A 12,504-nucleotide genomic window follows, 5' to 3' on the forward strand; every position below is an offset into this window, starting at 1 on the left:
TAGACATGTTCCCTCATGTGACGGTGTCACATGAGCTGGGACATGTTTATGAATTGTGAGAAAAATATTTATTCATTCAGTAAAACCTTCAGGAAATATCATCCTGCCCGTCGGGACGTATGACCGACGTCACCACGCGTCATGTTCTATTTATGAAGCCCAAAAGCCCATATGCTTTGCTGATCACCCTCTCAATATGCCTGCCACCTCAAAGATTGATGCACATGCATCCTGGGTCCCTCTGTTTTTGCACACCTTTTAGAACTCTGCCATTTAGTCCATATTGCCTCTCCCTATCCCTTGTACCAAAATGGATCACCTCACACTTCTCACTTCTATATGTTGGAATGACTTAATTTTCATGACCTCATTGGAGGCTTAAGCTGTCAGTAACCTGTCCAGGAGGACAGTAACAAGCTTACTCAGGAGCATAGATGGACATGCACCAGGCATGGAGCATTGAGTTGACGATGGTGGAGGTTGGAGTGGAGGGGGTGTCAGATATTCACCCTTATACATCCTGTATAGCTAAGAAAGTAGAGATGTTCTGTAGCGATCTGATAAGGAAGTCAGATATAGAGCATAAGTTCTGTTGAAGGGTCATTCGGACTCGAAACATTAACTGTGCTCCTCTCCGCAGATGCTGCCAGACCTGCTGAGTTTTTCCAGGTATTTTTGTTTTTGTTTTGGATTTCCAGCATCTGCAGTTTTTTGCTTTTATCATAGAGCATAAGCATGTTCTCTCTTTCTGTTTAGTGCTGACTGCTTTCTGAGTAATTCAAGTCAAAAAGTATATTTAATCCTCAACACTGATAGTGTGATTTATATTATAAAGAGTATCATGAAATTGGAAAAAATGTACTTTAAATTTTATCTTGTTTGTTATGAAGAGAGGTTGGATAGACTTGGGCTGTTTTCGTTGCAGCAGAGAAGAAGACTGAGGGGCGACCTGATCGAGGTGTACAAGATTATGAGGGGCATGGACAGGGTGGATAGGGAGCAGCTGTTCCCCTTAGTTGAAGGATCAGTCACAAGGGGGCATAATTTCAAGGTGAGGGGCAGGAGGTTTAGGGGGGACGTGAGGAAAAGCTTTTTTACCCAGAGGGTGGTGACGGTGTAGAATGCACTGCCTGGAAGGGTGGTGGAGGCGGGTTGCCTCACATCCTTTAAAAAGTACCTGGATGAGCACTTGGCACGTCATAACATTCAAGGCTATGGGCCAAGTGCTGGTAAATGGGATTAGGTAGGTAGGTAGGTCAGAAACACCTTCTGACGTGTCGGTGCAGACTCGATGGGCCGAAGGGCCTCTTCTGCACTGTGATTCTGTGATTCACATGCTAGATGACAAATAAATTAGCTTGTTGATTTATGATTGGACTTGTCTCAGTACAGTGTCAATCAGCACTTTGGAGCGTATATTAGATTCATGTAATGTGGAGTTTCATTGTTACCAGCTTGGGTCACAATATTGTTTGTTTAAATATTAGGCAATAAAGTTAAACTGTTGATTGTAAGGGACATGGAGTCCTTCCACAGAAGTGCCAGTAACCCCGAATACAGTGAAATATCTAATTCAGATATATATTATGACACTCTCCAGTGGAGCATCTACACAGGACAGTGTTGCAAAAACGCCTGCACTGAACAATATCACAGGACTAGCTACATAGAGAGGTGTCGCAGGACCACTTATACGGGGCAGTGTTGCAGGACCAGCCATGCAGAGCAGTTTTTTTAAATGTTCGTTCATTGGCTAGGCCAGCATTTATTGTACATCCCTAATTGTTCAGGGGCATTTAAGAGACAACCACATTGCAGTGGCTCTGGGGTCATATGTAGGCCAGACCAGGTAAGGACAGCAGATTTCCTTTCCTAAAAGGCATTAGTGAACCAGATGAGTTTTTACAACAATCAACAATGGTTTCATGGTCATAATCAGACTTTAAATTCCACATTTTTATTGAATTCAAATTTTACCATCTGCCGTGGTGGGAGTCAAACCTGGGTCCCCACAGCATTATGCTGGAATACTAGTCCAGCGACAATACCGCTATGCCATTGCCTCCCCCAATGTCGCGGTGTTGCAGGACCAGCCATACAGAGCCGTGTCGCAGGACCAGCCATACAGAGCAGTGTCGCAGGACCAGCCATGCAGAGCAGTGTCGCAGGACCAGCCATGCAGAGCAGTGTCGCAGGACCAGCCATACAGAGCAGTGTCGCAGGACCAGCCATACAGAGCAGTGTCGCAGGACCAGCCATGCAGAGCAGTGTCGCAGGACCAGCCATACAGAGCAGTGTCGCAGGACCAGCCATACAGAGCAGTGTCGCAGGACCAGCCATGCAGAGCAGTGTCGCAGGACCAGCCATGCAGAGCAGTATCGCAGGACCAGCCATGCAGAGCAGTGTCGCAGGACCAGCCATGCAGAGCAGTGTCGCAGGACCAGCCATACAGAGCAGTGTCGCAGGACCAGCCATACAGAGCAGTGTCGCAGGACCAGCCATACAGAGCAGTGTCGCAGGACCAGCCATACAGAGCAGTGTCGCAGGACCAGCCATACAGAGCAGTGTCGCAGGACCAGCCATACAGAGCAGTGTCGCAGGACCAGCCATACAGAGCAGTGTCGCAGGACCAGCCATACAGAGCAGTGTCGCAGGACCAGCCATACAGAGCAGTGTCGCAGGACCAGCCAAACAGAGCAGTGTCGCAGGACCAGCCATACAGAGCAGTGTCGCAGGAACATGTAATACTGAGCAGTGTTGCATGACCAGCTATGCTGGGCAACATTGCTTGACACAATCCTGCCATAGCTCTTGTGGTGAAACCCTCATTCATGCCTTTTTATGTCTGGACTTGACTATCCCAATGCACTCCTGGTTGGTTTCCCATGTTCTACCCTCCATAAACCTGTGGTCATTCAAAGCGCTGCTGCTTATGTTCCTAACTCATGCCAAGTCCCATTAACCTGTCAACCCTAGAGCCTTATAGACTGGGATAGGAATAGTACAAAAGGACAAGAGGTGGGAGAGTTGCTGGAATGTGTTCAAGATAATTTTCTACAGCAGTATGTTTCTATTCCAATGAGAGGACATACACTTTTGGACCTGGTTCTGGGGAATGAATTTGCCCATGTAGATCAGATATCAGTGGGAGAGCCTCTAGGCGACAGTGACTATTGTATCATAAAGTTTAACTTAATCATGGAAAAGGACAGATTACAATCCAGATAATTAATTGGAGGAAAGCCAACTTTGATGGGATGTGATGTGAATGCATCTGAGCTGAGTGAGTTGGTAGAAAAGATGGTGGCTGAACAATGGGCCACCTTCAAAGATAAAGTAGTGTAGGCAATGTCAAGGTATATTCCCTTGCCTTGAAGGGGAAAGGTAGGGCAAATAAATCCAGAGCATCCTGGATAACAAAAGAGATAGAGGTAGAGATGAAAAGGAAGAAGTGCGCGTATGACAGATGTCAGGTAGAAAATACAATGGATAATCAGGCTGAAGAATAGAAGGACCAGAAGGGAAATGAAGAAACTAATAAGAAAAGCAAGGAAAGAACATGAAAAGAGGCTGGCAGCTAATATAAAAGGGAATCCCAAGGTCTTCTATGTAAATAATAATAGGGTGGTAAAAGAAAGAGTAGGGCCAATTAGGGACAAAAAAGGGGACTTGCATGTGGAGGCTGGAGAAATAGTAGAGGTGTTGAACGAGTACTTTGCATCTGTCTTTACAAAGGAAGAACTTGCTACCCAGGCCAAGGTGAGAGAGGAGGTAACTGATACACCAGAACAACTCACAATCGAGAGGAAGGAGGTGTTGTAAAGCCTATCTTTACTTAAACTAGGTAAGGTACCAGGACCGGATGAGATGAATCCAAGGGCACTGAGTGATGTGAGAGTGGAAATTTCAGAGGCACTAGTGATAATCTTCCAGTCTTCCTTAGATACAGGGAAGGTGCCAGAGGACTGGAGAACTGCAAATGTTGCACCCTTGTTCAAAAAGGTGCAAGGATAAAGCTGGCAGCTACAGGCCAGTCAGTTTGGCCTCAGCGGTAGGGAAACTTCTGGAAACTATATTATGGGATAAAATCAATAACCACTTAGACAAGTGCAGGATAATTAAGGAAAGCCAGCATGGATTCATTAAGGGAAAATCATGTTTAACTAACTTGCTGGAGTTTTTTGAGGAGGTAACAGAGAAGGTTGCTAAAGGAAATGCTGTTGACGTGGTGTAAATGGATTTTCAAAAGGCATTTGATATCGACTTGTGAGCAAAATTCTAAGCAATAGAATAAAAGCAAAAGTCGGTACTTGGTTAAGAAATTGGTTGAGTGACAGGAAACAGAGAGTAGCAATAAATGGTTGTTTTTCAGATTGGAGGAAGGTTTGTAGTGGAGTTCCTCAGGGTTCAGTGTTGGGACCCTTGCTCTTCCTGATATATATTAATAACCTAGACTGTGGTATGCAGGGCATGATTTCAAAATTTGTAGATGATGCAAAAGAATAAAAATGTAATCTGTGATGGGGATAACCTTGAATTTCAAAAGGATATAGGCATATTGATGGATTGGACAGACAAGTGGCACATGAAGTTCAATGCAAAGAAGTGTGAGATGATTCATTCTGGGAGGAATGATATGGTGAGGCAACATAAAATAAAGGGAGAGCCTCTAAAGGAGGTGCAGGAACAGAGGGACCTCGGTGTATACGTACATAGATCATTGAAGTTGGCAGGGCATGTTGAGAGAGCAGTTAATAAAACATATAGTGTCTTAGGCTTTATTAATAGGGGCATTGAGTACAAGAGTAAGGAGGTCATGTTGAATTTGTATAAGACACTAGTTAGGCCTCACCTGGAGTACTTCGTCCAGTTCTGGGCGCCATAATTGAGGAAAGATGTGAAGGCATTGGAGAGAGTACAGAGGAGATTCACAAGAATTATTCCCAAAATGAAGAACTATAGCTATAGACTGTTTTCCCTGGAGAAAAGAAGGCTGAGAGGAGACTTGATGGAGGTATTCAAGATCTTATGGGGTATGGACAGGGTAAATGGTGAGAAACTGTTCCCACTCGAGAGAACATCAAGAACTAGAGAGCACAGATTAAAAATAATTGGCAAAAGAAGTAAATGTGATGTGAGGAAAATTTTTTTTCACCCAGAGGGTTGTTGGAGTATGGAACGAACTTCCTGAGAGGGTGATGGAGGCAGGTTCGATCGAGATATTCAAAAGAGAATTGGATTGCTACATGAAAAGAGAGAATGTGCAAGGTTATGGGGATAAGGCGGGGGGTAGAATTAGGTAGAAGGCTCATTCAGAGAGAGAGTGCAGACTCGATGGGCTGAATGGCCTCCTTCTGTACTGTAAAGACACTGTGAAATTGCACCTGGAATATTGTGTACAGTTTTGGTGTCCTTACCAAAGGAAGGATTTAATTGCCATAGAGGGAGTGCAACGAAGGTTCACCACACTGATTCCTGGGATGGTGGGATTGTTCAAGAGGAGAGATTGAGAAGGCTTTTTCTTTTATTCATGGGGTGTGGATGTCGCTGGCTAGGCCAGCATTTATTGACCATCCCTAATTGCCCTTGAAAAGGTGGTGGTTAGCTACCTTTTTGAACCACTGCAAGTTCCTGTGGTGTAGGTACACCCACAGTGCTGTTGGGGAGGGAGTTCCATGATTTTGATCCAGCGACAGTAAAGGAACGGTGACCTATTTCCAAGTCAGGATGTGTGTGGCTTGTGGCGGGGGGAACTTCCAGGTGGTGGTGTTCCCATGTATCTGCTGCCCTTGTACTTCTAGATGGTAATGGTCGTGAGTTTGGAAGGTCCTTTCTCAGGTGCCTTGATGAATTCCTGCAGTGCACCTTGTAGATGGTACAAACTGCTGCCACTGTGCGTCGGTGGTGGAGGGAGTGAATGTTTGTGGATGGGGCGTCAATCAAGTGGGCTGCTTTGCCCTGGATGGTGTCGAGCCATTTGAGTGTTGTTGGAGCTGCAGTCATCCAAACAAGTGGAGAGTATTGCATTACACTCCTGACTTGTGCCTTGTAGATGGTGGATAGGCTTTGGGGAGTCAGGAGGTAAGTTACTCGCCACAGGATTCCTAGCCACTGACCTGCTCTTGTAGCCACAGTATTTAAATGGCTAGTCCATGTCTTTTTCTGGTCATGGTAACCCCCAGGCTGTTGATAATGGGGGATTCAGCGATGGCAATGGTTAGATTCTCTCTTGTTGGAGAATGTCAATGCCTGGCACTTGTGTGGCGCAAGTATTACTTGTCAGCCCAAGCCTGGATATTGTCCAAGCCTTGCCGCATTTGGACATGGACTGCTTCAGCGTCTGAGGAGCCGTGAATGGTGCTGAACATTGTGCAAGCATCAGTGAGCATCCTCACTTCTGATCTTATGATGGGAGGAAGGCCATTGATGAAGCACCTGAAGATAGTTGGGCCTAGGACACTACCCTGAGGAACTCCTGCAGCGAGGTCCTGGAACTGAGATGATTAGCCTCCAACAACCACAACCATTTTCCTTTGCTAGGTGTGCCTCCAACCAGTGGAGAGTTTTCCCTCTGATTCCCATTGACTTCAGTTTTGCTTGGGCTCCTTGATGCCACACCTGGTCAAAGGCTCCCTTGATGTAAAGGGCAGCCACTCTCATCTCACCTCTGGAGTTTAGCTCTTTAGTCCATGTTTGAACTAAGGCTGTGAAGAGGTCAGAAGCTGACTGATCCTGGCGGAACCCAAACTGCGTATTAGTGAGCAGGTAATTTCGAAGCAAGTGCCGCTTGGTCGCACTGTTGATGACCTCTTCCACCACTTTACTGATGATTGAAAGTAGGCTGATGGGGCAATAATTGGCCAGGTTGGATTTGTCCTGCTTCCTATGGATGGAATATACCCGGGCAATTTTCCACATACTGTACTGGAACAGCTAGGCTAGTGGCATGGCAAGTTCTGGAGCAAAGGTCTTCAGCACTATTGCCGGAATATTGTCAGGGCTTCATAGCCTTTGCAGTATCCATTGGCTGAAAATCATGCACTTGGCACTTCTGGCTGAAGATTGTTGCAAGTGCTTCAGCCTTATAATTTGCACTGATGTGCTAGGCTCCCCCATTATTGAGGATGAGGATATTTGTGGATCCTCCTCCTCCAGTGAGTTGTTTAATTATCCACCACCATTCATGACTGGATGTGGCAGAACTGCAGAGCTTAGATCAGATCCATTGGTTGTAGGATCACTTAGCGCTATCTGTCGCATGCTGCTTACGCTATTTTACACACAAGTAGTCCTGAATTGTAGCTTCACCAGGTTTCGGGTGGGGGGTCAGCAGGAAGTTTGATCGCCCATGTTTTCCCTGATGCCATATGACTTCACGGTGTCTGCAGTCAATGTTGAGGACTCCCAAGACAACTCCCTCCCAACTGTATACCGATGTGCCGCCACCTCTGCTGGGTCTGTTCTGCCGGTTGGACAGGACATACCCAGGGATGGTGATTGTGGCATCGGCATGTTTCCCCTGGCTGGTGGTGCTAGAACAGTGGACACAGCCTCAGAATAAGGGGGAGGCCTTTTACGACTGAGATGAGAAGAATTTCTTCAATCAGAGGGTTGTGAATCTTTGGACTTCCTTACCCCAGAGGTCTGTGGAGGCTTATTCATTGAGTATATTCAAGAAAGTGATATGGAGATAACGCAGGAAAATGGCATTGAGGTAGAAGGTCAGCCATGATCTTGTTGAGTGGCAGAGCAGGCTCGAGAGGCCGAATGACCTACTCATGCTCCTATGTTCATGTCTGTGCTCGCTGACCTGCATGACTTTACATTAAAGAAGGCCACAATTTTTAAATTCCCATCATTGTTTTCAAATCCCTCTTTTATAAGACATTCAGAAGTGCTACAAATATAATTGGTGTGTAGCAGAGTTTTACAATTTTGGTTTACTGTTTGTGTTCTTGTATGAAAGTAACTGTGTTTTTAGCAGCAGACGACAGCACTGCCATTGTGCTACCAAATGCTTGTTCATACATTCCCATTTCCAAACTGAATAGATAGGTTTAAAAAACAAGAGGGTTCGTTCACAAGAAAAAAAGGACTGAGGCATTTGAGAGAAGCCTGGTAGATGGCATCAAAGTACAGCAATGAGCCTAATGGTGTTTTCAGTCCTTAAAATTTCTTGCATTGAAGATGATATTTTGGCAAGGATGCTCCATATAAATAATACATTACAACTTCACTAGCCATGTCTAAAAATAGTGCTGTTGTGGTGTTACAAATGTTAACTGAATGGCATCCAACAATTATGGCAGAGCAGTAGACGCACTTCACAGAATCACAGAATTGTTACAGCGCTGAAGGAGACCATTCTGCCCATCGTGTCTTCACTGGCTCTTTGAATAAGCAATTCACTTAGTTTCATTCTCCTGCCTTCTCTCCGTAACCCTGCATGTTCTTCCTTTTCAGATAACAGCCTAATTCCCTTTTGAATTCTTTGAATCTGCTACCACCACTCTTTCAGACAGTGCATTCCCGACCTTAACCACTCATTGCATGAAAAAGTTTTTTCTCAAAGAAAGGTTTTTGCTTCTTTTGCCAATTACATTAACTCTGTGCCCTTTCATTCTCGAACCTTTAACAAGTGGGAATAGTTTCTCCCTATCTACTCTGTCCAGACCTCTCGTAATTTTGACATTTTTGTTATCATCTGTTTTGAGATTTCTAAGTAAATATTTTACACAGCCATGTGCCCATATCAGAAATTCTGCTTCTGCTGCTTTCAACTGTTGAACTATAATATTAACTCACTATATTTAAACCATGTTTTATTGCCTGTTTAGGGCAGTGTGGAGCACTGTATGATTGGTGTGATGATCTTGTCTGAACTTACACAGGAAATGAACATGGTACGTATGCGTTTCTCATGCTAACTTACATTTTGAACAAGGCTAGTCAAGACCAATTGCAGTATTCAGGCCAAGCAATTTAGCAATAATGAATAAAATGGGAAACAGGAGGAGGTTGGGGAGCACATAGGAACAGTTAGAAGCAGGGGGAGGAAAATAATTACAGCATTTTTCTCTCCATTAACAATATTATGTATTTTGATGCATTTTATTAGAGTTTTTGCCTTATCAGAACAATGATGCTGCTGCAATTGGAATTAATGCACTCCTTGTACAATAAGGCACTTCTTTCAAGAAATCAAACAGGGCTCATGGTCTTCCTTAAACGAATGAGTTGTTCCTGTGCATCCCTTTGCATCAAGCTTTGCATTCACATGACAAAGGTCTGAGACCTACTCACTCTGGCCAGGGAAAGGAGAGGATATATTTTCTGATTTGAAGGAAAAGGGTAAAATATAGCCAGAATTCAAGCTTATCTAAGTGCCCTCATACCAGCTGAATTAATTATGTGCATATTGTACTGCAGGCTGATTCAACAAGACCACTATCCAAGCACCGAAGAATAGCTACCTCGTTTCGTGACGTATGTTTACGAGAAATCTTCACATTGGCCTGTACACTACTGAGAGAGGTAAGACAATATTCAGCCTAACAACTTGGGGGATAAATTTAATTCACAAAACATTTTATTGATGCATTGGAGCACTGTGCACTGATACCATGAGCTGTTTATTACACTTGGCTGTAGTCCCAAAGATATTTGGTTTTCTTTGGAGCATGGCGCAGTAACAATATTTTGTTGGTTTTATCCAGTATTTCACTAGCATCCAACAGCCACAGCTAAATTAATTGAACTGATCAGTTTTAAAAAACCTAATATGTGTTTGTGAGTTTATTCAGAGCCACTTGCGAGCAAACTAATGCTAGATTAATAGAGAAATATTCTTGCTTACAAATTAATGTGGCTCTGTTTCAGCCTCTCTCCAATACACAAAGTTTACTTTATTTAGCACATGTGTAATGTTTGACTGCATGTGTAATGTTTAAAATGTTCTCCAAACCAAAAAGTAAAGGAGAAATGAAATGCTAACTAGAAACTGAAAAGCAAACAATTACTTCTGCTGCTTTAATATTATGCTCTCATTTCCAAAATGGTGATCTGTAAGGGAAGGGAAAGAAATGTTATTGAGATCTAAAACAAAATCAGAAAATGCTGGAAAAACTCAGCAGGCCTGACAGCATCTGTGGTGAGAGAAAAACAAAGTTAATGTTTCGAGTCTGTATGACCCTTCTTCAGAGTTGAAGAGAAGCGGAAATGTGATGAAATTTATACTGTTTAAGGGGGGTAGGGCAGGTGGAGATGGATAGAAGGTCAGCGAAAGGTGGGGTCAAAGGAGAGATTGACAAAGATGTCATGAAACTAAAGGACAAAGAGATTGTTAATGATATTGGTTTATGCTAAAAAAGGTGCTAATAGTGGCGTAAAGGTAAGAAAGCAGAATGCGATTATAGCAGAACAAGGGTAGCATTGTGTGAAAGAACAATATGGAACAAGTGACAAATGGCCCTGTAGGAGATGGGGTGGGGAGAGGGGGCAGTGGTGGGAGGAAAAAAATCGAAAATGGGTTAAGAAAGAGGATAAAATTACGAATAAATGAATAAAACTAAAATAAGTGGATAAAAAATAAATGTAAAAGAAAGGGGATTAAAAAAAAGGGGGTGAGGATGGAGGAGAGAGTATATTGTCTGAAGGTGTTTAACTCAGTGTTAAGTCCAGAAGGCTGTAATGTGCCTAATTGGAAGATGAGGTGCTGTTCCTCCAGTTTGCGTTGGGCTTCAATGGAACATTACAACAGGCCAAGGATGGCCATGTGGGCATGAGAGCAGGATGGAGTGTTGAAATGGCAAACGACAGGAAGGTCTGGGTCATGCTTGCGGACAGACCGAAGGTGTTCCGCAAAGTGGTCACCCAGTCTACGTTTGGTCTCCCCGATGTAGAAGAGACCGCACTGGGAGCAGTGGATGCAGTAGACCAAATTGAAGGAGGTACAAGTGAAGCGTTGCTTCACTTGAAAAGAGTGTTTGGGCCCTTGGATGGTGAGGAGGTAAAGGGGCAGGTGTTGCACCTTCTGCGATTGCAGGGGAAGGTGCTGTGGGAAGGGGAGGAGGTGTTGGGGTTGATGGAGGAGTGGACCAAGGTGTTCCAGAGAGAACGGTCCCTACAGAATGCTGACTGGGGGGGGGGGGCGGGTGAGGAGATGAGGGGAAGGTGTGTTTGGTGGTGGCATCATGCTGGAGTTGGCGGAAATGGCGGAGGATGATCCTTTGAATGCGGAGGCTGGTGGGGTGAAAAGTGAGGACAAGGGGACCTTATCGTGGTTCTGGGAGGGAGGGTAAAGTGTGAGGGCAGGGCACAGAAGATGGGTTGGACACGGCTGAGGGCCCTGTCAACCATAGTGGCTGGGAAACCTCGGTTAAGGAAGAAGGAAGACATGTCAGAAGCGCCGTTTTGGAAAGTGGCATCATCGGAACAGATGCGACGGAGGTGAAGGAACTGAGAGAATGGGATGAGTCCTTACAGGAAGTAGGGTGTGAGGAGCTGTAGCCAAGGTAGCTGTGGGAGTCGGTGGGCTTGTAATGAATATTGGTGGACAGTCTATCACCAGAAATGGAGACAGAGAGGTCAAGGAAGTTAATGGAAATGTCGGAGATGGACCATGTGAAGGTGATAGAGGGGTGGAAATTGGGAGCAAAACTGATCAATTTTTCCAGGTCCAGACAAGAGCACGAAGCGGCACCGAAACAGTCATTGATGTACCGAAGAAAGTGTTGTGGGAGGGGGCCTGAGTAGGACTGGAACAAGGAATGTTCTGCATACTCCACAGGTATAACTGGGACCCATGTGGGTACCCATAGCCACTCCTTTTATTTGGACGAAGTGAGACAAGTTTCGGGAGAAATTATTTAGTGAGAGAACAAGTTCATCCAAGCGGAGGAGAGTCATGATGGATGGTGATTGTTTGGGCCTCTGTTCAAGGAAGAAGCGGAGATCCCTCAGACTATCATGGTGGGAGATGGAGGTATAGAGGGTTTGGACGCCCTTGGTGAAGAGGAGGCGGTTAGGGCCTGGGATCTGGAAATTGTTGATATGACGTAGGACATCAGAAGGATTGCAGATGTAGGTGGGAAGAGCCTGGACAAGGGGAGAGAGAATGGAGTCAAGATAGGAAGAAATAAGTTCCGTGGGGCAGGAACAGGCTGACACGATCGGTCTACTTGGACAGTCCTGTTTGTGGATTTTAGGAAGGAGATGGAAGTGGGCTGTCCGGGGATGGGGGATTATGAGGTTGGAAGCTGTGGAGGGAAGATCTCCAGAGGAGACAAGGTCAGTTATAGTCCTGCTACTGGCATGTCTTCCTCCGTCTTTAACTGAGGTTTCCCACCCACTGTGGGTTGACAGGGCCCTCAGCCGTGTCCGACCCACCTCCTGCGCCTCTGCCCTAACACCTTCCCCTCCCTCCCAGAACCATGTAGGGTCCTCCTTGTCCTCCCTTTTCACCCCACCACCCTCTGCATTCAAAGGATCACCCTTTGCTATTTC

General features: G+C 45.1%; 1 protein-coding gene across 1 annotated transcript in view; it reads left to right on the top strand.

Moving 5' to 3' along the window:
- LOC144685323 (ran-binding protein 17-like) overlaps positions 1–12,504 on the top strand; it is a 947,082-nt gene that overhangs the window by 109,036 nt on the left and 825,542 nt on the right. Inside the window, exons 5-6 of the mRNA XM_078549733.1 lie at positions 8,838–8,903; positions 9,430–9,534. Coding sequence (XP_078405859.1) covers positions 8,838–8,903; positions 9,430–9,534 — 171 coding nt within the window. The remainder of the gene's footprint in view (positions 1–8,837; positions 8,904–9,429; positions 9,535–12,504) is intronic.

This window comes from Cetorhinus maximus, chromosome 10 (assembly GCF_964194155.1).
Source record: "Cetorhinus maximus chromosome 10, sCetMax3.hap1.1, whole genome shotgun sequence".
Taxonomy (NCBI): Eukaryota; Metazoa; Chordata; class Chondrichthyes; order Lamniformes; family Cetorhinidae; genus Cetorhinus; species Cetorhinus maximus.